Source organism: Podarcis liolepis (assembly GCF_965112155.1).
Source record: "Podarcis liolepis genome assembly, chromosome: 1".
NCBI lineage: Eukaryota > Metazoa > Chordata > Lepidosauria > Squamata > Lacertidae > Podarcis > Podarcis liolepis.
In genome coordinates this window covers 96,768,408-96,795,695 of record NC_139554.1, presented here as the reverse complement: position 1 = coordinate 96,795,695, position 27,288 = coordinate 96,768,408, and the positions used below count along the sequence as shown (strand labels likewise).

General features: G+C 41.1%; 1 protein-coding gene across 4 annotated transcripts in view; it reads right to left on the bottom strand.

The window, feature by feature from the left end:
* Positions 1-27,288, bottom strand: part of R3HDM1 (R3H domain containing 1) — an 88,275-nt gene that overhangs the window by 40,239 nt on the left and 20,748 nt on the right. For 2 of the 4 annotated variants that reach the window (XM_083488734.1, XM_083488735.1), the window contains exons 1-5: positions 15,809-16,019; positions 3,203-3,317; positions 2,228-2,306; positions 1,124-1,183; positions 895-1,035 (exon numbers count right to left, since the gene is read on the bottom strand). In XM_083488734.1, the coding sequence (XP_083344860.1) occupies positions 895-1,035; positions 1,124-1,183; positions 2,228-2,306; positions 3,203-3,317; positions 15,809-15,979 (566 nt within the window). In that variant the 5' untranslated portion in view covers positions 15,980-16,019. Of the gene's footprint in view, positions 1-894; positions 1,036-1,123; positions 1,184-2,227; positions 2,307-3,202; positions 3,318-8,229; positions 8,320-8,760; positions 8,803-15,808; positions 16,840-17,193; positions 17,622-27,288 lie in introns of those variants that run through there. The other 2 variants (XM_083488732.1, XM_083488733.1) reach the window with 2 other exon arrangements.

Genomic DNA, 27,288 nt, shown 5'->3' with positions numbered 1-27,288 from the left:
GAAGACTTTTGTGTATGATGTGAATTGTAGGGAAGAAAGTTGCTGAAATTATTAAGGACAATTACTGTGTGTGAGCTGCCACCAACACCATCAAAACTGAAGACTTGGTTCCCAAGGTTGGCATTAATTATTGTTTCCTCTAAATTACTACAGCTAGAAGAGAAATGTTTCATAAATGGGGAAATATGGAAATCCCAGAGGCAAATGACTGATTGAATGACGTTTGGCATATATTGTACATGGAAAAGCTTGTGCATTTTGTCTGATTTCAAGAAGGGAGCTCAAGGTTGTCTAATGCAAGAAACTGTGTGTCAAGTTAGAACTAAACTGTTAAATATTACAATATTTTTTTTCAGGATAACACAGCAAAAGACCCTTTTTGTGGTGTAGATAATTACTGAAGATTCTCTTATTTTATGAATAATGTATGATTTGTGCATAACAATTACAGAATAACAAACAAAGAAAAACAGGTAGTGCAACAAAAAGCTAGCTCTAACCCAATTATACATTTTAATTGTCTTGCCTGCTGTAACCCTTCTACTTTCAAGATCCCAAATTTTTACAGTTCAGGAATAAGAATTATTCTCACAAGATGGAGGAACAGCAGCACTGGAGAGATTTCTAGATAGTCAGAGAATGAATAGTGACACCCTCACCCCAGACACTGAAAGTAGCTTTCATTTATCATGATGCCCACAAAATTAGTGATCCCTTTGATTTGAAATACAATCATGTTTTAGGGATCACCTCTAGGAAAAGAAGAATTCTTTAAAAAAATGAAATAAAAATAGACATTCACTAGATTCTACCTGGGTCAGTAGACTAAAACGTTCCATCATCCAGACAACTGGACTGCTTGATTAATGAAGAATAAAAAAAATCCTAACTTACATTCTGGTATTGCTGGTTTTATTTACTATAACCGACTTCCCACTCTGGTCCACATTGTGCTCCAGTCCAAAGTAAGCAGCCACTCTGTGCAATAACATTCTATGGTAAGAGGTCATGGGGGGGAATTTCTTTCGAGGGATTCTGAAAAGCAGCATCAAGTTTTAATTTTACTTGAGTTACTACACCATATATAATAAAAACTTCTTCAAAACCAGCAAGTAGCACTTACTCGTTATTACCAATGAAATCTAAGATTTCCTGTTCCAATTTCAGCAGCATCATTCTGTCCCTAGAAACAAAAAACACAGGGGTGAGACAAAGGAGGTAGTCCAACAGAAGACAATAGTGCTTCCAGATGCAGTAATATAATAAGTGTATTAAGCAAGAATACTATTTGTTCTATTAAAAAGGATTCTATGATTCTAAATCACAAATGTATTAAAATATATTAACAAGCAGAGCTTAATAAAGCAGTGGCCCAGCTCTGCCATGCACACTGGATAGAGGGGTAGGTGGGGTTCAGGCAAATTGTTGGCACAACAACTGAGCCCAATGGTATTGCATGATGCTGCCTTTGGATCCAGTGGATCCTGGACTGGCTCAGCCTTGGCAAGCCTTATTTGGCAGGTAGAACAAGGAGCCCTGCCCTAGTGGAGTAATGCTGATGATGTTCCACCCAGGCAGAGTCTCCCTGCCCCCAGGCCTCTCCTCCCAAAAAATGGTTTCTTGGTGTAAACAACAAAAGCCACATGAGTTGCAGCCGAGGGAATTGCTGTAGATAAAGGATCGCCAACATGTTTTCCTCCAGATGTTGTGGCACTACCATTTCCATCAGCCCCTGCCAGCATGCTAGCTGTGGTCCAGCAACATCTGCTGGGGTCCACATTGGCTTCCCCTGCTATAGCCCCTGCTTTCCATCATATTAGCCATCACTTACGTAAGTTTCTGTACCCATTTCAGCAGATAATCATTCAGACAAAACTATCTTAACATATGAGTAAAGGGAATGGAAATAATCATTTGAAGAAGTAGGCTTTGATGCAGCAAGATCCAGAATTATAAATATTTTAAGGCTTTACACAAGGCATCCTAAAGCAGTGATTCCTAATTGGGGTCTGCGTAACCCACCCATGGCACCATTCCATACCCCTCAGCTGTCCGGGTCATGTGAAAAACTTATCTTCAAAACTTATTTCCATAGTTATGAGCTAATCGGGAACCATTGTCCCAGAGCAATATTTGAGGCACTTACTAGTACCACAAACTAAAATGAGTAAGAAAATTTGAATTTAATAAATTTGAATTTAAAAACAACAAACTAACACCTCTTTACCTGGGATTATTTTTCAACGTATTTACTAAAAACTCATGTAGATCTATACCAGTTGAATCTGTATATTCTTGGCTAGAATCTAAAAAGGAAAAAGAAAGAAAAATCCAGGATTGGAGAAAATATATTAATTATTTTAGTAAAATATATTCCTTATATTTTAAGAGCGGTCTTTTTTACATATTAGTAACCAGAACACCACATTTGGAAGTATAGTTGCACACCAGCTTGGATACGAAGTTGTACCACGGCTCAAATAAGGGGGGCACACTTTCTGCCAACTCCCCCCTCTATACCCCACACTATTCCCAAGGGTCACCCAAACTAACCCGGTGGCAATCCCCTTTGAAGACAGGGGGTTGGTTTGGCCAACCACATCTTGGTTTAATAGCCAATATATGAACATGTCTTGGGAGCAGACAATAAACCCCTTTACTCCTTCCTTTGTGAAAGCCAACAAGCAAGAAAGGAAGTCTTGAGCTAACTATAAATTTGCCTTTTTTGTCCAAACCAGGAAACTATGGTTAATAGTTCCAGAATAAGCCAAAAAATTAAGCCAGCTTCAAACCATGGTGTCATATCCCAGCTTGTTCCCAAGTTGTAAAACATTGTTTCCCAGTTGAGACAACTTCCTGGGTTGTTTGTTCTCTTGCTTATATAAAAGGGGGGTACCACAAAGCTTGTTCATATCTTGGGTTATTAAGTAGAGATATGATTATCCAAACATGGCCCCTGAAATCTTACTTCTGAACAAACATGCACAATAAATTTGGCGACAGCCTAGCTTTTGTCCTTGGACTTTCCCCACCCTCTGGCTTCTGAATGAAAGAGGGAGTAGATAAAATTGTTCTCAGTCAGGTCCAGGCCACTGTCCTATTCCAGTTATACTTCTCCACCCTACCCCGCTCCCCCCACTGCCACCTCACAGCAATCCTGCTAGATTAATGAGATTTTTAAAAAGAACGATAGATAACAAACCTCTTGATAACATTTTCCTGGGCAATTTATCAATGGACTTTTCCTTTTCTGCTTCATCTTTCAAGGGTTTCTCCTCCTTTTCAAAAGATTGTGTTAGCTGGATCTGAATTTTCTCCTGTTGAAAAGTAAAATCCGTCATTCTTTCCCCTCCTACTATGAAAAATGTGTCATTTTAAGCAATCGACCAACTGCAGCGGAGAGCCTAATATGTTGGTTGGAATCCAGAAAGCAATCACACAGCATTGTCTTAGAACCTCTCAATCCATTTAAAAGGAAAATTGATTTATTAGCATTATTTTATTTCCCACAAACCCACTATGTGCACAACATAGATTTCAGTGGCTGGGGACCAAACAAAACCCAAGCAAAGGTCCAGTTATAATGCTAAGACAAACATGAATTAGCACAGACAAGCAAATATATGGGCATTTGCTCTGGGTTTTGCATTGTTTCTCAGCCTGGGCTCATGCTTTATTTCGCTAGAGAGACCAACCATGAGTTTTAACCAAGATTTGTTCTCTGGCTTACCACTCAGGGGACATGATGTCGGGTCAAAACATGGCTTTGCTCACAGCAGCACAACAGCAGTAGGACCAGAAAAAGAGCAAAGCAGCCATGATTTTTTCAATGGAAACCTGGACATTTGCTTGTTTACGCTAAACCATGGGTTTGGCTTAACGTTATATGAAACTGGGTAATTATGGCTGGCCATGCGTTTCAGCATTTAGATGGCAATTCTATTCCCACTTACTTGTGAGTTAACTCCACTGAACTCAGTAGGACTTACAAAAAAACAAAGCTGATGGTGCAGATTCCCATTCCCTGGAACTAACAAAGGACACCTAACTGGGGGGTGGGGAGAAGGAAAGATGCATTCTGTAAAGCTAACTCTTCTCTTGTAGCGATCTTTCCTTCAGTTCATTTATTAAAACAACAACAACCCATTTTAGTGCCTGGATTTGACAGAATTTACACTGATACAGATTTTTTTATTTTGAACAATTTGTCACATACCTTTAAGCATATACTGCTTTAGTCTTTTTTCATTTATCTAAATCTTTCCAAAATGCAATTGCTACAGTGGACACAACTCTACAAATCTGATTTAAGGGGCATGCAATATAGTTGCAGCTAGTGGAACAGTGCTCATTTATGCCATTAAAGACAGAACAGCAGCAAAATAAATAAAGTATTCATTAAATTTTCAATTGTAACTCGTTTCAACATTCACCAGAGAATCTTCAAGAAATAGAAATGAATTCAAGTTGAGAATCTTGCCAGAGAATAACTACTATAGAGCACACAAAAAACAGGAATTGTTGAATTATGTCATAAACTGCACAAAACACCGCTGTTTCAAAAACTAGTTCACTCTACATTAAAAATGAATATATATCAAACTTTCCCAAAGTATCAAAATAACATAGTCATAAACATTATGATGTGTAAACTAGTCATAAAACATTTATGGAAACATGACTTTTTGCATTCATTCGTCTTTTAAAACGAGCTTCAGATTTTGGTCTTTTTTCAACAATGTAGCCTTTCAGTCCAGTTCAAATTAAACCTTGTAGTAACTTTAATGTTCATGAAAGATGAATTTTTCAATGGACTCAAACACATGGGGAATGTCCCTGCTAGTGCATCATATGTTGGTGGAACTAGCCTTTTCAAGAGCATTAATCACCACAGAAACACTGCCATATTATTGCTCTGACTTTTTAATATTCTCATGCTGGTCAATGTCCATCTATCCTGCCATAAAGGAAAGTCCAATATATTAAGCTAAGAAAATAACAAGCTGCCAAACATCTTGAACACATCCCTGCTTTAATGTATACCATAGAAACTTTAAGTACAAAAACCATCCGATGGCATAACCAATTGAGGATTACAATGCAGGGGGTTGGTTTTGATGACCTTCCCTTCCAACTCTACAATTCTATGACTGGACAATACTGAATTTGAGGACTGTTCAACTAAGCTTGAATAGAGGTGTCTCCTGCTTTGTGATTAGATATTTCACTTTATATCCTTTTGGCCCCTTTCAACTGTTAAGTATTCCAACTAGAGATCTCAAATAGGATTTCCTGAGATACATACTGTATTGGCCCGAATATAAGCTGCACCCAAATATAAGCTGCACCTTTAAAATTGATGGGGGGGGGAATACCCGAATATAAGCCGCTCCATTCCTCGCTGCTCCTGGATGCTCACTGGGGGGGGGGGAGCCGTGCTGCATTTCCGGCGGCCTTTCCCCTTCCTTGCTCTCTCCCTTCCCAGCCTTGGGGGAGAGGACGGGGGACTGCACACAGGGCAGGTGTCACTTTGCCACGCTCCTGGCGCTGTTTGCCCTGCGCTCCTGGCTGCATACCGTAGGGTCGTGAATATAAGCTGTACTTTAACTTTTCACAGTTGGAATTTGGGGGAAAGGTGAGGCTTATATTCAGGCCAATACAATATAAAGTATATGGATGAGGCCCTCTGCTGCTGTTCTCAAAGACTCAAATTTGCATAACATCTGTGAATATTTTTAGGTCATATTCAAATTTTTACCCTTTTCTTGCAGTTGTGGGGTAGGCAGGCCTGAAATAAATCTGGAGTTACACACAGGTAATAAGTCTGACAAACAGAATGCCAACAGCAAAATACGAACAAATGCCAGTTTGCCAACCGTGTGAGCAAAAATACTCTGAGAATATGTAGTTTCGCACTTTAAATTAACTTGTGATTATTTTTGCTCCAGCCAGTCCACTAATTCTCAGCCTAAACTTTCTCACACAGCTGTCGTGAAGATATGGGAAGAGGTATAAAACGGTTGCCAAAGAGACCTTCATGCTTATATCCCCGGGAAGAAGGGCTGTCTCCTCTAAGAATGGCAGCTCCATGAGCGGAATGAATGGGTCTCCTAACAACTCTCAGCACCCTTAATAAACAATAGTAACGGGGGGGTGGGGGTGGGGAGCAATGACAGTATAAAGTGGTACGATACTGTTTTGAATGTATAGCGAAGATGGAGCGTAAGCTAGCTTTACAGTGAATTTCTTCTGAAGAAAACTATGCCAAACAGGAAATAAAAATGCAGTAAATCAGAGGGAGAAACAACAACACTTTAGGACACCAGGTTTCAAATCTATTGCCCAGTCTCCAAACAGCTCACTTACCAAACACAGCTCTCACTTCATTGATTAAAAACACAAAAAGGCAGGTACCGGCTGGCTCATCTCAGAAAAGTCTCTGGGTGTGTGGCTCTATATAGCTTCAAAACTTTCCTTTCAGAGCAGACAAAAATCTGTTTTGGGGTTTTTTCACTGAAAACTAGGAGTCCAGACCCTTGGTTGGCTCTGGGCCCAGTGCACAAAGCCTAGTCCCCTCTCAGTGCCCTTGATCTCCTTACTTACTCAGGGCTCAACAAAAATTAATCTAAGTTACTCTCAACACACCATACTTCCTGTAGTTTAGCAAATTGTGAAGATACAACAAAACAACTGTACTGCAAAATCTGCCAATATCATTTTAGAGAATGAATGAGAAACACTTCTGCTTCGATGGAAACTTGACTCCCCCTCACAGCTGAAGTTAAAAGAGAAATATGAGAAATCCATTCATTTCGGAGAATAATTCAACCCTACATTACAATTCTGATTTGACTGATAGGAGTTATTTTATTGTAAACAAAAAAACCCAACACCTCTCTTGCATTTGAGTGTAGGAATCTATTATCTTTTCCAACTCCTGCTTCCATTATGCCACAGATGTCAAGGAGGTTGAGCCAACTATAGTGCTAGTATCACTTCTGAATATACACAAGACAATATGACTCTCTTGACCATGGAAGTAGAAATCGGATCCTCATTCTACAATGGAATGTTGTAAAGTATGAGTCATGACCCCCCCCCAAAAAAAAGTAGTTAGCTAATTTCCCTGATGAGGATTTGCATTTAGTAAATAACTTAGTATAGGTTCATAGCAAATAACAGAATGCATACCCTTGCAATTAAAGAGAAATAATCTTATTACTGCTAACTGACAACTAAAATGATACAGATACCACATGCCAAAGGGTATACAGTACACCAGCACACTGAAAGGAACACTTATTTTAAAAGGTAGCAACTTTCTGACTTGTGAGTTCAAAAACAACAACAAATCAACTACTAAGCACTTATTTTACTTGCAAAAGGGAGGAGAAAACTATATTCCTGTCAGCTATATTTTTGCAGCGGGGGGAAAACCCCTGCTTTCATTTCTAATCCCTGTCACCTACGTCATAATACTGGCCACCACATAATCCAACTTCTCCCATTACTTTCTATTTCTTGACTCATTTAGACCTTTTCCAGTTGTACCTTGGGCTTGCTCATACAGCACTAAATCATGGACTAGTGTTCCATGCAAAACAGGCCAATGACTATAATAAAGCCCTATGATACAACTGCATTTGCTCAGGAGTCCCCACACAGGGCAGACTTTTAAACAGATTCACAAGACAATCCCACTATGCTGCTCTAGTAAGATGGACTCATAAGGCCACACTGATGTCAAGGGAAGTACCGTATTTCTACAGAACATGAAATTCAGGCACATTAAATATGACTGCTTCAACGTCAGGAAACAAGTCTCTAAGTTACTAGTAGGTATACTGCAAATCACTTTATTGATTGCAGAGCTAAACCTTCTATACTGTATTAGTCACACACAGATATTCTAGAGTTACCAAACATTCAAAAATTAAATGACTTTGTCAACCAGAAAGCTGGGTATGAGCCACAGGAGACACAGCGCATGTGTGCAAACTATATTCACTCAACCCAAGTACTTTTATGTTATTGATCAAGGGAATGATTTAGTGTTCTATCGTGATGAATTGTTCACACACCAACATGCATCCATATGCATACACTTTTTCTAGCTGCACAATATTCCCCAAAAGGGCTAACTGCAACCCTACTCCCGCTCTCTTTCAAAACATTATTTAAAGAGCAAAAAACCCAGGTTTCAGGTCTCATACTCAATTTTATTTTTACCTGGATGTCCTGTGAAATTTCAGCTGTGGGAGGTGGAGGAGATTCTTCACACACAGCCAGGCCCCGAACTAGCTTTAACTTTGTACTTGACTAAAGAAAAGTATTTATAAATTAAAAATCTACAGTTCACAGATAGTTTTCCTCAATTTAACTTACTGCCAAGCGCATAACAAAACTGCTCACATTCGTATGCTGACTATTTTCAATACACAATCATTCATTATGAGAAGGCAAAAGAACAAGCAGTTAAAGCTTTAAAGTCATCATGATATCAGCAGAAAGCAACTTCAGTTACTGGGAAAAAAATTAAGCAAAGAGAAGCACTATTTCCTCTGTCTAGCAACAAGAAGCCACTAGAAATATACAGGCAAAGCAAAACAAAACAATTAGGCAAATAAAAAATCCAAAACAAAAATACTTTATTGCCAAAGAAAAGAACAAAACTGAAGTCAATACATATTTTCACAAAATAGCAAGGCTTCATCAAGCATGAAGACTTCCTTAGCATGCCAGCACACACGTCTACTGTACCTTTGACCTTTTTCCTGTCTGTCCAAAAGACTGCACTGGCCGCTGAATGGTGAGCATAACAAAAGAGAGTTTGCATTAAAACTTTATGCACTGACTGTATAAAAGCATTAATCAATTCACCAGTGTGCACAGCAGAGAGAAAACAATTCCATGCTGACCATTATTTACAGGATTATCCATCCTATGAGCAAATGCAAAAGGCTTGGTCCCAAGATCTTTGGATGGAGAAACATCAACCTTCCTTTCTAGAGCAATAATTCTGTTTATACGTTGGAAAGTCTGTCAAGTTTATAACTTGCTAATGAAAAGTTAGCACACCCCAGGACAAGTGCAAAAAAAGTCCCTGCCCGCTCTGCTCCCCACATCTGCTCAGCTCAGACTGGCAAAGGGGTTGCACAACTGTCAGAAACTAAAGAAGATTATTGTTTCTAAAATAACATTGTCGCCACTTAGCCAATACTCTTCTGCCTGGTTTATGTTCTGGAAAGTAACTACTGTTCTTACCACCTTTTACTGTATTCCTCAGAGAAAGTGCCATCTTCAGTAGGCACTGCTACACATATAAGCAAAAACATCCTGCTGAAAGCAATCAAACTTTATATCAACAGTAATCTGATCAGCCACTAGGTACAGCCAATTTGCCACTGCCTGCCACAAGTTGAAAATGGTCTGGAAATAACCTGCATCAAAACTACTACTTCATCCAGTATAGAAACGACACATGACTAGGCCTGGGTGATATATCAATATATCGCCAAGGACCAGTATGAGGAACAGACTGTGGTCGGCTTCACTCAGAAGAATATCACTGGTGAAACTGCCACTATTCCTGAGTCCCTCTGCTAGTGACTTCCTCCAGCAAGCATTGCTGGCAGAGAGACTTAGGAGTATTAATGTATTTAGACCCAAGTGCCGCTCATCTTTCTAAAGGTGCTACATAGAAATAGTCCAAAGCAGCCCAATTTGAACAGTTGTTTTCAGTTGTGGATCTCCAGAATTGCGTAAAGGTAAAGTAAATATGCTTGGTGATACAATTCTAAATCTGGGATCCTAAATCCTCCTTCCTTTATCGGTATTTGCATTGTTTGCATATATATTCTTGGAACTGAAGAGACCCTAAGGCATTTTCTAAACAAAGATTTAATTTTGTGAAAGCATTTGCTTGCAAGTTCTGAGATAAAGCTGAAGGTTCACTAGCCCTTGGAGGTAAACTAATTGCTTGCAGAAATTCTGGATGCTTTCCTTCAAGGTAAAGATAATAAGTGGTTACTGCTTAAAATGTCTTAGGCTACATCAGGCATAGGCAAACTTGGCCCTCCAGATGTTTTGGGACTACAACTCCCATCATCCCTGGCCACTGGTCCTGTTAGCTAGGGATGACGGGAGTTGTAGTTCCAAAACATCTGGAGGGCCAAGTTTGCCTATGCCTGGGCTACATTTTAGAACTATTTAGTTTGAAAGCAATTCATCTTAACAGACATCTTAACAGATATATAAAAATATACATGATGGAGAGAAAGGGAGAGGGAGAGGAAGAGAGAGAGAGAGAGAAACCCGGGGTTATCAAATCAGGAGTATCAGGACAAAGGCACTTCTTTTTCCACACACTGCATGATTAAACTACAGTTTAGACAGTAGTCTTCTTCTCAATGAAAGTGACCAATCTCAGGTCAGGCAATGCTTTTAGTCACAATAGCAATATATTCCCCCCAGAATGAAAGCCTCTGATTATCAGTTGCTGGAGAACCACCGTGGGAGAGAGAAACTGTCCTCATATCCTGCTTTCCACAGGCACCTGGCTGACCACTGTAAAGGAACAGGATGCCAGACTGAGTAGTCTGATACACCAAGCTCTTCTTATTACTACACAAAGGTAACGTTCCCTAGAAACATCCCTTGATGATGGATAAAGCTACTGTAAACAACCTCTTCAGAAAAGGTATTTATATGTTTGTTCATCTAACAGTGAGCTAGACCTTTAAATACATGTATAGTTGTTTTTCAAGTGCAAGTAAGAATCTAGGGCAGGCACAGGCAACCTCGGCCCTCCAGATGTTTTGAGACTACAATTCCTATCATCCCTGACCACCGGTCCTGTTAGCTAGGGCTCATGGGAGTTGTAGTCCCAAAACATCTGGAGGCCGAGGTTGCCTATGCCTGATCTAGGGTCCAAGATCCTTCTACTAGGCCTATTGTTAGAACTTGCCCAATTTCAAGTGTGCAAACCCTGAGATGGCGGTTTTTGATAATACAGTGTGCACGTGTGAGATGCAGCTGCATTTGCACCAAATGAGAGATTAGGAGATCATACAAAGCGTCCTAGTGGTGGAGCTGTATAAACCAAGGCTGACAAACAATCAGATGCTTAGGATCACTGCTATAGGAGCAAGTTTGATAATTGATGCAGGCCTGAAAGGAACAAAGTTATTTACAACAGCATGCATAAAACAGTAGCATGCATAAAACAGTTGGTGCTTTTATGCATAAATTATAAATGTTGACTTCTGATAATGTATGTGGTTTACATTAAGGATAAAGTGCTGTTTTTGACAGATTTTGTAATAGGTTTTTTTTTTGTCCTTTCCTATTTAGAATTGCTAGCCCTCTTGATGCATAACATCACCCTGATAAGGTAACTCTACAAAAGCGCTGAACAATGTAGGTGTGCATTGCCAGATGCAGTAGGTACCAGTAGAAGTTGTCAGCTTTAAATGTTTTCAGTCTTAGGCACCAATTCTAACCACACTTATCTGGGAGGAAGTCCCATTGAATATACAGTTAGGATTACGGTCTTAAAATTAGAGCCTCTTGCATATATTACCATGAATAAAATTTTAAGGGAAAATGATTTGGAGCCCAACTTGTGCAACAGAATCTCCCCTTTCTACCACCTGTAAGTCCATAAATCTGTTATGGATTTAGGGGTCCCCCAAATCTTCTGGAACAGATCTGGGGAGGGTACAAGGTACATGCAGAGATGGGAGCAGAGCAGAGTGGAGGTAGAAGTTCCACAGTGTACAGTAAGTTAGTATCTGCAGGAAGCAAAAATAAAATCTCTTAGCTTACCATAAAAAGCAAGATGGGGTAAAGCAGGGAAGGAGAACAACATGGAAGGAGAGAAAGAGCTCCACTGTGACTAATTTGTTGTTGTTTAGTCGTTTAGTCGTGTCCGACTCTTCGTGACCCCATGGACCAGAGCACGCCAGGCACTCCTATCTTCCACTGCCTCCCGCAGTTTGGTCAGACTCATGTTTGTGACTAATAGGTCATGCTTATAACCAGAGGGAATGGTTTCATATGGAAAGTGAACTCCTATAAACTTAAAAGGTGCCTAGCATTAGCACCCCTAGAGCCACTTGCTTGTAATTTGGCAGTATGCCTGCAAATTTCATCTGCTTCTGTCAAATGGAGAGTGGGAAAGGCTTTTTCTTTTCTTTTTTACATTTCCTAATGGTGAATGAGGAGGAAAAATGAATCACACTCTGATGGAAACAGCCTAATCTGGAAATCTATCTAGTGTCTCAGAGAAAGGTTCCAAAGTGCTAAATCATGCCTAAACAAAATCCTGCCACCCATGCATGCACCCTCATATATATAGATGCATTCATTCTTTACTTAAAATTGCTGAAATCATTACAATGAAAATCAAGGCCTGTTAAAGAGAACCTTACATGTAGCAGGCTTGCATCAATGCTTAATTTGAGTAAAAGAAATCATCAACAGCACAATTTGTATTAAGTAGGTGGCATTTGGAAGAAGGATTTTTCTTTCTCATTCATTTTACAAGTATCTTTTCCTAACAGATGGGCAAACCTTTTAACGGTAATCTAAAAACCAGGTGCAAATTGCTTCTTTCAATCTACTTGCAAATAACATGAGAACTGCCTATAAAGCACTTTTTCTGAGTAAGTGTGCAATATGATCGCATTCTTTAAGAACTAAGAGTAAGGGAATAGAGATGCCAAAACAACAGGTGATGGGAAGCGGTAAGGACTCAGGAGGTTAGTAGTACCTATAACACAGAGAGTTTCTGCATGACACTAATTTCACATAGTAGTGTTAGAAACAGATATGAAAGCTAGGAGCTAAATAGCACTTTAAACCTAGCTTATGGGCGCAACAACGGAATGTCTAGGCGCGCTTTTCATAACAAGAATATAAAGCTGAAAATGAATGAACTGCAGCTAAAATATTATGTTCATTTTTCACATGGTCTAGTCCTTCCCCATCCCACCCCCTAATATTCTTAAGAGGGTCTCTTCTCCACTCTTCCGAAGTGGGAGGCACGAAAAGGTCCTTCTTTCCTTCCACTCTGCAGATTTAATCTGAAATCTTAGACACAGTACTGAGCCCAGAGCTCAGAAACTGCTCGTGCTAATGAAATTCCCTGTTACAAAATGCGCCTAGAACAATGGGAGTTTCGAACACTGCCACATAGCCTCAGTTTAAAAAGTAATTTCCACATGGCTTATACTGAGAACACACTTCTGCTCGCAGGCCTATTGCATGTACCTATTGGGGGGGGGGGAGACATTTCTCACAGTGTCACCAGACATTCATAGCAGGAAACTCCCCATTCACATACAAGCCACTCTGAAAGTTATAGCTATCACATGGAAGCTTCTTCAGACATTATAATGCTGAAACCAGCATAAATTGTGTTAGATCTATTGCTCTTAATACTTGGGGGAACTGTATCACAGTCTATCCCAAATCATAAATGAGCAACTAAGCTATAATCAACAACATTGCAATTTTATTACATTCATACAATCAAGTCACATATTGTTTATAATCAGCGCCAACTGTACTATTTCTACTTTATGTAAAACAAAAATCCGACAAATGCCAATGTCAAGGAATGCAAGGTATTCAAGAACTTAAAGACCAAATGTAATGTAGCACTGAGTATCAAATAGGTTTGTCACTAAGACCCAGTGATGCCAATGTCTTGTACAGCAAAGGCATGCAGGGGAAAGAATATGAGAGGCGTGTTCTTCCGCTTCATCACTGTGTTCACCTTCTTTCAATTCCAAAACTTAAAAAAAGGTCTACAATGACATGCTGTCCGTAACTTGTTTTGAGTCTAAACCACCTCCTCTTATTCACTTGCCCTCTTGGAACTGCATGTGGAGGCTGGCATTACATTAGTCTGAGCAGTGGAACAAACAAAAGCAGCAGAAATGCTGCAGCCCTGCCTAGAGTACAGGCACTGGAACACTAGGTACTGGAAGCACTGTGAAGTTCCCTTATTTGCCTAAAAATATTCGCCAACAGGGCTTCTCTAATTTCCTGCAGCATTGCTTCATTAAGTTGTAAAGGCTGGTCTGTGGGGGGAAAGGGTAGGCTACTCACATGACTTTGTCTCAGTTGCTATAACCACAATATGGACCATTGACAAATCTATTGCTGGCTTTACTAAAACTACAGACCCCTGCTGACAAACTCTAGGGGATGGATTAAAACCATTAAAGTCATTACTTGAGGAAAAGGACTTCACTACAGGGGACCTCTGTACTTAGCTTATGAGAAGTCCCTTCTTCCTCCAAAAGCAGCTCCATTGTGCCCCTACAAATCAATGCAAGGCAGGAGAGAGATATTTGTTGACCATTTTCTGAGCGCTTCACAACAACTCAGCAGCAGATGGCTGCACCATAGTTGCTACCTCTGTCGCTTAGATAAGTGGCAAAACAATCTATGGCAGGGCTGAAGAGGTTGAGGAACCAGACATTCCCGCCAAAACTGCAGCAGCAGTTGCACACACTATTTTGCCTGCCACCCCACCAACAACTCTCAACTGTGGGCAAAGTACTGAACTTGCATTTCGCAGGGACACCTGGCATTGTGGTGCAGTGCAGCTTCTTAAGCTTTCCCCTTTTGCCTCCTCTACATACTAACCGCAAACTTCAGCAAACCATCTGCCTGAACATAAACACACACAGGAAGAGGAAGTGTGGGTGTACTTTAAGTGGATTAGGAGAACTGAGATGACAAAATATTGGCCAGAAGGTCCAAGGGGGTCCGTAAGGCCAGCGCAAGCCAACCTGATGGGCAGGTTTCAATCCTGTTGGGTGCTGCTTGACCAACATGATTGAGTCCTCAGTCAGTAGAGCATGAAACTCTTAATCACAAGCTTGTGGGTTCTAGCCCTACATTGGGTGAAAGATTCCTGAATTGCAGGGGGTTGGACTAGATGATCCTTGTGATCCCTTCCAACACTACAAAATTATAATCCTATGATTCTCGTCAAGCTTGTGAGGAGAGGGTTAACCTGCTGGGTGTTGTTTCGTCAGGGAACATGTTGGTGAAGCAGATCCTTCTCCTACAGGTCAACTTTGACAGGTGGGTGGGATTTAGGCAAAGGCATTTAACCCTTTTAAGATGGCTAGACCCTCTAAACCACCTTTAAGTTTACTATTTTTAAAAAAAGATGGCTTTCCATTTTTGTTGAGTTAAGCAGAATATGAATGCTTAAGTAAGCAAAAAAAACTTTTCAAATGAACCAATTTATATAATTTGGAAAGACAAAACACGACCACACATACAGAGTAAAAAGAGGAACCACCACACAGCAGAATTCATGTATTCCATTCATGGAGCGTGTTGTTTGGGCCACTGAATGGAGACAAATTGCCTGACTTTGAAATCAGGTCAAAACAACAGATATTAATTTAGGCTCCATGTGTTTTATCAAGCAGCATGCAGTCACAATATTAATAGTGAGATAATAACTCTACAATTTGGTGCAACAAAACATGTACTGCTAACAAAATACCTCCATCTCCCTATCTGGGAAAACTGGGAAACGTACCTTCATATCTATTCAGGAATAACTGAAAGCAAACTAACAAGTAAACAATAAGGGAAGGGAAATGTGAAGAAAGAGAAAAATATACATGTAGTTCCTGTTATTAAAACATCATTGAAGTTGAATGGCACCTCACAGTAGGAAATTGTGGGGTGGAACCTAAAAAGTGCAGTAGCACTAAAGAATTCATTGCTCAATATGCATTATGAGGGTGAAAATAAGGTGAAAGAAATCTCTTACCTGCACATCATTTTTATTATCGGTACACCTTTCATCCTTTTCCACTTGAATTCGCTCGTGGCTTTCTGATTTTATGAAGGGTTGCACTGCAGTGTTGTCTTTTACCTCCGTTTCTGAATCTTTCATTGTTTCACCTCCCTCCTTTACAGTAACAGTATCAGTCATCCTCATTAGAAAAGGTTATTTTAAAAATCTAAAGGAAATATGGAGCCTTAAAAAGAAGAGGAGGAGCCATTATAATTTGTGTTCTCCTAGTTCACATATTATATAACCTGTAACAAGAACAATATCTAATCCATGCTTAAAAATAGTTTTCTCCATGAACATCCTTTCATCATGAACAACCACAATTACAGATCTCAGAACCAATTTAATTATCAAAACTAAGTCTGAAAACCAAACAAGATTTATTAAGCTTTAAGAGTAAGAACTATGAGAGTCCATTTATTAAAACTCCAGTGTGATTCCCCAAATAGAGCTTGATCCAAGAAAATGTCATTTTCAGTAGAATATTCTCTACCTATTATTTGTACTAAACATATAGAGTGGAAATCCAGTCATAAGATGCTCCTTTTCAGAACCCCCAAAAGCTGTTCTGAGCACTGGATGAATTTGTGAAACAGAACAGGAGGTGATGGGGGTGCAAGTTTATTCCCCTTTATTCCAGTGGGAGCCTCTACTGGATCTCAATTTATTTCATAAAAAGAAGAAGTCCTTTCATTCATGGAAGGGATACTTTAGATCCAATCCACAGTATTTAAAAATCAGACTATCCGTTAAGAAATTTTAAAATGAATAAAAGCAGGATGCATGAAAAGTAAGGGTAGGCCAATGACATATATTTAAAAAACGAATTAGCCATTTATTAGGCCACGCAAAATGTCACAAGTAATGTAGTAAAAGCTTTTGTTTCCCAGAACTCCCTCTCCTCTTTCTTTGCCCTCCATTGCCATTCCCTGTCTTTTCAGTTTGTAAGCCTGATGGAAAGGCTTCTGTCTCTCTTTTTATTTTATTTTGCTGACATCAGCCACCTTAAAAGGTAAAGGGACCCCTGACCATTAGGTCCAGTGGTGACTGACTCTGGGGTTGCGGCGCTCATCTTGCTCTATTGGCCGAGGCCACCGGCGTACAGCTTCCGGGTCATGTGACCAGCATGACTAAGCCGCTTCTGGCGAACCAGAGCAGCGCACGGAAACGCCATTAACCTTCCCGCTGGAGCAGTACCTATTTATCTACTTGCACTTTGAGGTGCTTTCAAACTGCTAGGTTGGCAGGAGCAGGGACCAAGCAACGGGAGCTCACCCCGTTGCGGGGATTCAAACCGCCAACCTTCTGATTGGCAAGCCCTAGCCTCTGTGGTTTAACCCGCATCCCTCATCAGCCACCTTAGGAGACAATAAAAAGCAGGATAAAAATATACACACATAAATCTTTAAGACTGTAACCCTAACGACGCAAACTATGAGCTAAGTTTCATTGAACACAGTGGGATTTTTTAGTAAACAGGCAAAGGATTTGCACTGTTAAGTAGAAAACTTAGACCTTTTTTTAAAAAAAAATCTTATTTAAAAGTGTTACATAATCAATAAGTGCTTGGCATTACTTGCCTGGTGTATCCTGTAGATCTGCGACTGCGGTCTCCCACGAAAATAAAATAAAATAATCCAAGGATCTTTTTCACAGTCGCCAACCAAGATGTCAGTTGTGATGAACCATCTGGAATCTGGCAGGAGTCCCATGTCCTTATCACCATTGGAGACCCCTGGACGGTATTATATTGTCTGGCATCAGAAATACCATCCCTTTTAGACACCTAAAACAATTTTATATGTATATATATATATAAGTCAATCCAAAGTTTAGAATCTTTTAAAAACATGGCATTAAGCCTACAACCCATTCAATAGTATCCTCCCAGATTGCCTTTGAAACGTGGGAAGTGTACAATCTTCAAGATACACTTAGAAAGTTATTCTTAATAATTACCATTAGTAAAACTAGCGGTAAGTGGGGGAAAACTGGGTTGGAAGACATCACAGTATAATTTCAACCATAATAAATTTGAGATTCAGCAAATTAAGATAGAAACATGAATCCCATTGCTACAGAGGTTGTTGTGTCTTCAAAAAGCTTGCTTTGGCAAAAACGTGCATACTATATCCTAATGTGTTCTACCATCAGTATCAGACACAGTATGATCAGCTCACAAAATCAGGCAGGATGGCATAAGCACTAGTGCAGGCACCCCCAAACTCAGCCCTCCAGATGTTTTTGGAACTACAATTCCCATCATCCCTGACCACTGGTCCTGTTAGCTAGGGATGATGGGAGTTGTAGTCCCAAAACATCTGGAGGGCAGAGTTTGGGGGTGCCTGTACTAGTGTAAGGCCACAGTTGTGCCATTGTACCATCATTACAATTTGAAGCTTGTACTATGGCTCAATTAGGTGGGTGGGGGAAGCAGCCCTATTGTGCTGGTTCCCATTAGTACAATGATTCAGTCGAATCTGGCCCACTGTCTGACCAAGTTTAAGATGACTTCCCCTTGTTAGTGTGCCATATACCCAAGTATTTCTTTAGTACATTGTTGTTATTTTAATTAGCTTTTCACGAGTCAATAACAGGCACAGACCCTGGCTATTATGCATTGACATTTCAAAAGGCCCTATGACTATGAGACAACATTATGTGCTTTCATACTGGTGATTTTCAGTGCATGCTTTTTGATGAAAAAAAGATGCATTCATTCTGTAAGCAGGGAACAAATCCGATCAATTCCTCATTTTTATTTTTATATATTTATTTAATTTCTATACCGCCCTTCAAGGGTCACAGGGTAGTTTACAATACAGGAACATAAAAAATACACAACATAGTAACAAACAAAAACAACAGCCCTCCCCCAGTATTTTTCATTTCTTCCCCACCTTAAGACTGCTCTACACAAATTGCACAATGAAGTCATAGAGCGGTCTGCACCATTTTTAAATAAGCTCTCCAGTTAAAAGCTGCAAAAGTACAAAAACAGGCCAAAGCCTGGGCTCTCCCCTTGATAATTTAGTTTTTGGCAGGGTTGGGCAAGAAGTATCTAGCCTGAGGTAGTGCCCCATATTCTACCACCTCATTCCAATGCATCTGGACATACACTCATGGGTCCCATTTCACATGAAAGGATACCTGTGTTGGCCCATAAGAAAAAAGCCAACATTCATATTTAGGGTAATTACCTCTATTTAAAATTGTGGCACTTTAATTATGCCTTATATGGATTTCCTGCATCCCATTCATGCACAGAAGGAATCTGTGCACTTAAATAGGTCAAGGCCACTGGGAATTGTGATGTCTCTATGCAGTTGGAATGCAGTAAGATTTGAAATGTACTCTGTAGCAAAATGCGAAAGTGCCAACAATCAGCCAATAAGTATATTGTTAAACATCAGGAAATTGTACGCTAAACATCTGCTAAATAAAATAACTACTTGGCTTGATGAAAATAACATCATAGGTCCAGAGCAGGCAGGGTTTAGGCCAGGGAAATCCAATTTACGCAACTGCATGGTGTTATCTCACTTAGCCACTAATTACACGCAGCTTCATAAAGAATGTCTTTATGTGGCCTTCCTAGATATCAAGGCTGCTTTTGACACTGTTAGCAGGGGGCTGTTATGGACCAAATTGGAGACAATGGGCCTAGAACCTAGATTACTATACTTGATCAAAAAGCTTTATACAAAGAACACCTGTCGTATAAGAACACTACCAGGAAACGACAGATCCAGTCATTATAACCCGAGGAGTAAACCAGGGCTGTGTACTTGCTCTCTCTCTTTTTAATCTTTTTCTTAATGACCTCGCTTCTTCACTAAAACAGGTGGATGCCCATAGCCCAAAACTCAATGCATCAAGCATTCCCACCCTCCTATACGCAGATAACATGATTTTGCTTTCACGGACAAGAATTGGCCTAAAACAATTGTTAAATTCCTGTACTGACTATCTGTCCAGAATGAAATTGTGCATGAACTTTGATAAAAGCAAAATAATGGTTTTTGGGAATTCACGCAAGAGCGATAGCTGGGTATTTGGTAGAAAACCCATCCAGCAGGTATTTGAATTTAACTAACTGGAAATTACATTCCATCATAGGCTTCTATGGTCCTCACACCGTGCAATGGCGGTGAATGCCAGTAAGATGTCTATGCAGGCCATAATGTGATTTTTCATAACAAGAGGTAATTCTGCCCTCAAGGTCTTCAACGTGAAATAATAGCTCAATTGCTCTATGGAATTCCAGTCTGGCTGCCAGGGTTTACCCAGCTGGTAGAACGAGTGCAGGCAGCTTTCGTTTTTAAGATTTTTGCTGTCCCACGTTTTGTACCCTATGCAGCCTTGTGTTTAGAGGGAGGTCAGCACAAGGTAGAAACCATTGCCTGGGCGAGATTTCTTCTATGTTGGTTAAACATCTACCTCACATTAGACAAAGATCCTCTCCTTAGCGAAGTCTTGTCAGACCCCTTTCTTTCCCCAGGGCTACAACAGTTTAACACAAAGGTACAGCAACTTGAACTGTCAATGGAACTTTTGTGATTGATGCCCCTACCATCTGCCAAGGCTATAATAAAAACTAGGTTGTGGGACATTGAACACCAGGAACTAACAGCAGCAGCAGCAGCAGCAGAGAAAACATGTTCCCCTGTTTACTTTCAACTTTCTTGGGCATATGAAACTAATCACAATTATCTTGAATTTCTGCTTATCCCCCAAGAAAGAAGGGCATTTTCGCTGGCCAGGTTTAATTCAGATCCATCAAACCTCCTTTGGGGTAGGTTCTCAGGAATGGTGGAAGGAGAAAGAATTTGCCCGTGTGAAGACCACCTGCTGCAAACTGTTACTCATATGGTTCTTAAATGTAAACTATATGCTGGTCTCCGCCAGCAGTTCCTAGATCAACTCTGCATCCCCAAATGGAAACCAGAGTTGGAAGTCATACATTTTCTATTACTGGGGAATGATCAGGAGCTCACCAAGTTAGTGGCTAAATATCTTTATTTGGTTTTTTGTCGCAGAAACACATTGCAGACATATGATCCCCCTGGAGCCCTAGAGATGTAACGTTAGACTTTTTTGCCTCTTTTCATTTGACAAATGTTCTGTAACACTGGGAAAGCGGTAATTCTGTATTGATTTACTATGGATGTTTGCATGTGATGCCAATAAAAGGTTTGATTATACAGTGGTGCCTCGCAAGACGAAAAGAATCCGTTCTGTTATTCTCTTCGTCTAGCGGTTTTTTCGTCTTGCGAAGCAAGCCCATTGACAGATTAGCTGATTAGCGCTATTAGCGGCTTTTAGCGGCTTATCGGCTGATCGGATCAGCTGATAAGCGACTTAGCGGCTTAGAAAAAGGGGGGAAAGGGAAAAGAACCCGCAGGAACTCACAAGACATTGTCGTCTTGCGAAGCAAGCCCATAGGAAATTCGTCTAGCGAAGCACCTCCAAAACGGAAAACTCTTTCGTCTAGCGAGTTTTCTGTCTTGCGAGGCATTCGTCTTGCGGGGCACCACTGTAATGAAAGTGCCAACAAAATGGAAGAATACCGTATTTTTCGCCCCATAAGACGCACCGGCCCATAAGACGCACCTAGATTTTTGGGGGGGAAATAAAGGGAAAAAATTTTATTTCCCCCCCAGGTGCGCTGCGCTACACCAGGAGCTTGGGGCGTGCGGAGCTCAGCGCGCCCCAAGCTTCTGCGTGCAGGCAAGGTCTCCGCTAGCGTGGGAGAGCCGGGCGCCTCTCCCAGGGCTAGCGGACTCCTGCGCTAATCCAGAAGCTTGGGGCAAGCTGAGGTCAGCGCGCCCCAAGCTTCTGCGTGCCGGCAAGCAGTCCGCTAGCCCTGGGAGAGCCGCGGGGCTCTCCCAGGGCTAGCGGATCGCTGCGCTATACCAGGAGCTTGGGGCGTGCTGAGCTCAGTGCGCCCCAAGCTTCTAGGTGCGCGCAAGCAGTCCGCTGCCGCCCCAAGCCTGGCGCACCCGGCAGGAGGTCCCACCGGGTGCGCGAGGCTTGGGGCGGCAGCGGACTGCTTGCGCGCACCTAGAAGCTAGCAGTCCGCTGCCGCCCCAAGCCTGGCGCACCCGGTGGGACCTCCTGCCGGGTGCGCCAGGCTTGGGGCGGCAGCGGACTGCTAGCTTCTAGGTGCGCGCAAGCAGTCCGCTGCCGCCCCAAGCCTCGCGCACCTGGTGGGACCTCCTGCCGGGTGCGCCAGGCTTGGGGCGGCAGCGGACTGCTAGCTTCTAGGTGCGCGCAAGCAGTCCGCTGCCGCCCCAAGCCTCGCGCACCCGGTGGGACCTCCTGCCGGGTGCGCCAGGCTTGGGGCGGCAGCGGACTGCTTGCGCGCACCTAGAAGCTAGAAGTCCGCTGCCGCCCCAAGCCTGGCGCACCCGGTGGGACCTCCTGCCGGGTGCGCGAGGCTTGCAGACACTCGCCCGAAGCAGGGGGAGCCCTCCCGAGGGCTCCCCGTGCTTCGGGCGACAGGCTGCCGCCCCAAGCCTCGCGCACCCGGTGGGACCTCCTGCCGAGGGCGCGAGGCTTGCAGGCATTCGCCCCATAAGACGCACCCCCGATTTCCTCTTCATTTTTGGAGAGGAAAAAGTGCGTCTTATGGGGCGAAAAATACGGTACTTTCCACTTGAAAATACAGAGCAACTTTATAATGCTATAATGAGATATAATGAAGGATCCATGTAGAAAAACAGCTACAATTGCCATAAAAGGAAAAGCAGAGAAAAATACTGAAAGGGCAGTAGAGGGCAGTAAAACTCTTCAGCATCAATATATGGACTGACACTTGCTAATCTGAACGTTTAGGAAACCAGAACCCTTATAATTATAAAGCACCGAAACATCTACTCAATTTGAGTGTCTGACTTTCTCCTTTCAAAATAGGGATGCAGCACTGGCAACATGATTGACTGCAAAGGGCCATGCAATTGCTTCAGACATAAATTATAGTTTTTCATATTGTAACCCTAGGAGATAGAGAGATGAGAAGCCCAAACTGGTGTACACTTAGTTAGGAATAAATTCCATTGAACATTAAGATTTACTTCTCAACGAATATGCATGGGGTTGGGATTTCAATGATACATGCATGCTGCACACACAATTGTGCCCATTTATTAGTTGCAAATTACTTCATGGCAGTGTAAGGAAAAAATATCACCAGGGTAGAGAAGACAATTTTGAACAATATTCCCTAAGAAATTGTACACAGAACAGTGCCCCACTGTCAGCTTACAAACTGTTAGTGAGCGAAGCAACAATTATTAGCCAGTACTAAGGATGCTTATTTTTTTGAGGGTTTATTTTTTATTTTTAATGCAATAAAAAGCAAAAAGGTCATTCTTCTGCAATGTATAAGAAACATACATGTTTTCTATAGATGACGGAATTCATGAATGACATTTCATTTCTGCCAGATAACTGAATTCAATTATAAGTGATTTTTTTCAAAGATCAGCCAGAATACAAATGCTATGTGCAGTACAATTCTACCCATCCTTATTTATTCAGAAACAAGCATCACTAGGTTCAATGAGACTTGCTCCCAGATAAACATATATAAGACTGCAGCACAGTTATTCATATTATAAGAAGCAACAATCTTTAAAAATTACTTTTAAGGAGTGATGAGAAGTGGACTTGATTGCATTTTAAACTCCTCCACCTGCTCTTACAAAAAGGCAGTCTTAATTGTCAATACCTCTTAACAGTAGATGACTAACATTTAAAATCTGCCAAGTTTGACTTCATTTATGGAAATATATTTACTTGGGCCAGTTGCAAGCCCAACTCCTTCTTAACAGCTTGCTCCTAATCACATTTACTCAGAATGCAAAAACTTATTTCATAAGTAAAATTACAGTATGAACCTATGCCACTTGAATCAGAAGTTCCACTTTATTCAATGGGACTTTCTACAATTAAAACATGCATGAGTATGTATCTAAAAGAGGGTCCAACCTCACAGCCAAATTGTGTAAATTTGCTTAGAATAGCTGACATCCAAAATAAGCTGAAATTCCCTTTTGACTCAAGACTGTCCAGAGGGTCACAGCTCTTTCTTCCCCCTCTGTCCTCGACTCCAGCTGCTTTACTGTCCCCATGGCAGAGCTTGCTTTTATGGGCAGGCCCAAGGTGGCTGTTACTTCCTCAGGCTGCCCACAGCTGTGTCCCATCCAGCTGCACTCTCTACACCCAGTGCCAAGTGCAACAGGTATTTTTAGTGCCCACAGAGTCTGACAAAGGTGCACAAATTTAAAGATGACAGCAGCACATCAAAGTGCCCATGAACAGGTGAGCTGCAACCCAATGCATAATTGAGATTCCCTCCATTGCAAATAATCCAGCAAGGGCCCTCAAGGGCCCCAAGGTTGTGTAGGAGTGTTTTACAACCATGATTCATTTTGCCTTCAATGCCTACGTAATAAACCATGGCATTCTGTGTACTGTATGTGCTCTTTAAAATAAATCTCACGTAAGCCAGAAGAGGCTGAATCACTGCCCATTGCCTTAAGTGCCACACTATTTTCAATTTGATAATTGCAGTTTACCACAGCATTTAAGAAATTATATTTCAAAGCAATATAAGCATCTGTGAGCTGTGAGTCATAATGCCAAGGGTGGGGGGAGGGAACAGTGTGCTGTTGCTATCCCTGTTCTAGAATGCATCAGAAGCAGAATATATTACACTGGGAATTTTAAACTATCCAGACACATTAAGACAGAAAGGCACGCCAGCTTCCGCCAATAAGCCCTCTAACCTTAATGAAAAAGGCACATAGAGTACTAGAAGATCTTTGAAAACTCTTTTTGGGAACTACTGTCCTCTCTCTCAGGTCAGAAGCTAGGAAAGTTATGGATGAATAAGTGTTCCCTGCATCACTACTGTGAACAGATGGGAAACACACGGAGGTCTCTGGCACTCTCCAGTTCAATCCACATTTTGTGGTCTGCAATTGCTTTGTTTTTTTGCCACAAAAGCTAAATTTTGAAACAAAACACACAAAAAATAGGTTGTCCTAAGGTAAGGGGATATATACTGTGCCAACAGCAGTTGTTTGGCTGAATTGTTGTCAGGGAAAAACAAAAGGTCATCAAATCCATCAAGGACTTTTAGAACGGATCATATTTTCAAGTTTCAAAGTAGGATCTTCAACATTGAGGCAGAAACTAAGGAATCTTCCTCTGAATACCTTCTAGTCACAATAGGATACAATTCTCCTGCAAAAAAAACCCCAGCCATCTTGTTATTTCTCTCTACAGTGGTACCTCAGGTTACATACGCTTCAGGTTACAGACACTTCAGGTTACAAACTCTGCTAATCCAGAAATAGTACCTCGGGTTAAGAACTTTGCTTCAGGATGAGAACAGAAATCGTGCTCCAACGGCGCGGCGGCAGCAGGAGGCCCCATTAGCTAAAGTGGTCTTGGGGTTAAGAACAGTTTCAGGTTAAGAGGAGACCTCCGGAACAAATTAAGTACTTAACCCGAGGTACTACTGTATGTCCCTACACAGCAGGCAATTGGGCTGACGCTCTTGCAAAGTTTGAATACAAAAATGCAGTTGCTAGTGTGTTCACCAAAAGGTACAATTAGCATGACTACATAAAAGTCAAAAGGAAGGAAACAAGTAAAAACCAGCTCTTTCAGCTCTTTCATTTTGCTTACAGTTTGATTAGTAGGTCCTTAAATACCAGTAAGACCAATCTATTCCCTAATTAGCTACCAAGGCTTAGGTAAGATTGTCTGCTGCTCGCTCAAATGCCATACCATAGTCCAAAGCAGTAACCATGGAAATGGGAACAGGAAAATGCTTTTTTTTAAAAAAAAAATCTAATTATTCAGCACTATAAATAACATTTTCTAGAAAAAAGATCAAAGAGAAACATTAGTACTTAAGCATTTGTACTTGCTTTCACATAGCTATCAGCAGTCATTCCCACCTACGGAGGGATATGGTTGAGCGCATATCAGTTTGAAAGCTAACAGGGCCAACCCAAAATATTATGTATACATCCTGCAAGGAATCCTGTCTACTTGAACCAGTAAAGGTTCTCCAGGGTCTCAAGCGGAGGTCTTCCATATCACCAAGTATCCAATTATATGTTTCCATCTCCTCACTCCCACCACCAGGCTCCACCACCAACAAGCCTGGAGAGGATGACAAGCTCCTGTTTCAGGCTGACTGAAACCTTGAATAAAAGAAGACCTATTAGGGGCAGGGAAGACACTGCCAACAGGTCACTGCAGGTCTCATTCGTTTCTCTTATTTTCTAACATTAACACCACCATCACCAACCTGATCTGACAAAAGAATAAGAACTGCAGTGACAACCTTTGAAAAAAATGGATCCATCAGAACTAGTCGATATTTTTTTTCATCAGCCTTCAAAATAATTTAGCTGATAGCCACTTACATGAAGAAAACCAGTCAGAAGATTAAGAGTTAAAGATCTCATTTAGCATCTAGTCCGGCTATAGTTAAATATATCTACATCTATCTTTTAGAACAAAAAATAAAATACATAACTACATTAAGTTGTTTTTAAAAATTAGTAAGCCCCTGGTGGGAATGCAAGGTCTTGTATTTTGCTCTGTAGTGCATGAAATGGGATCAATTCCAATATCACGGTCAAAACATTAAAGCGTTCCTAATAATCTGATAGCCCTCTTATCTCCATGTTTCCCCCCCTCTATAATTACCATGTTCCAAGCATTTCATGAACTCTTATTTTATTTGTTGTAATAGCATTAGATACTGAGATAAGAGGGAAACACTTGCTTAACGCTATCCAGCTAAGTCTGCAGCAGAGCAAGGTTGGTAACCTGTCTCTCAGGTACTTGTAAGTAACTACAGTGGTTCAGTTTTCAGCAGCTTCCCAACTCTGGAGAATTTTTCTCCACAGATTTTCTTAACTAGGGGTAGGGGGGGACTTTTGATCATGAATGAAAGTTACCACCGGGGAGGGGGGGGGGTTGCTACCTAAGCTCCTAGCAAAACAACTTGATTTCTTGACTGAAGGTGTTATACAGGCTTCCTCAACCTCGGCCTTCCAGACTACAATTCCCATCATCCCTGACCAGTGGTCCTGCTAGCTAGGGATCATGGGAGTTGTAGGCCAAAAACATCTGGAGGGCCAAGGTTGAGGAAGCCTGGGGTTATACCTTAATTTACAGATTTCTGAATTACCTATTAACAGACTTTCGGTGGGACACCAAACGCTTAAAGAAGCTTACACATCTTCCATAGGCTCCAGTTAAAAAAACAAATTGAAAGATATTATTGACATATTCTACCCTATAAACCTATCTAATAAGGAATCTAAATCTAGCACTGTACAGTCACTTATTTGCCACAAGAACAACTTTTTTAAACCTACTTTTTGTTACTAAGTGTATAAAACATATCTATCAAAATGCTA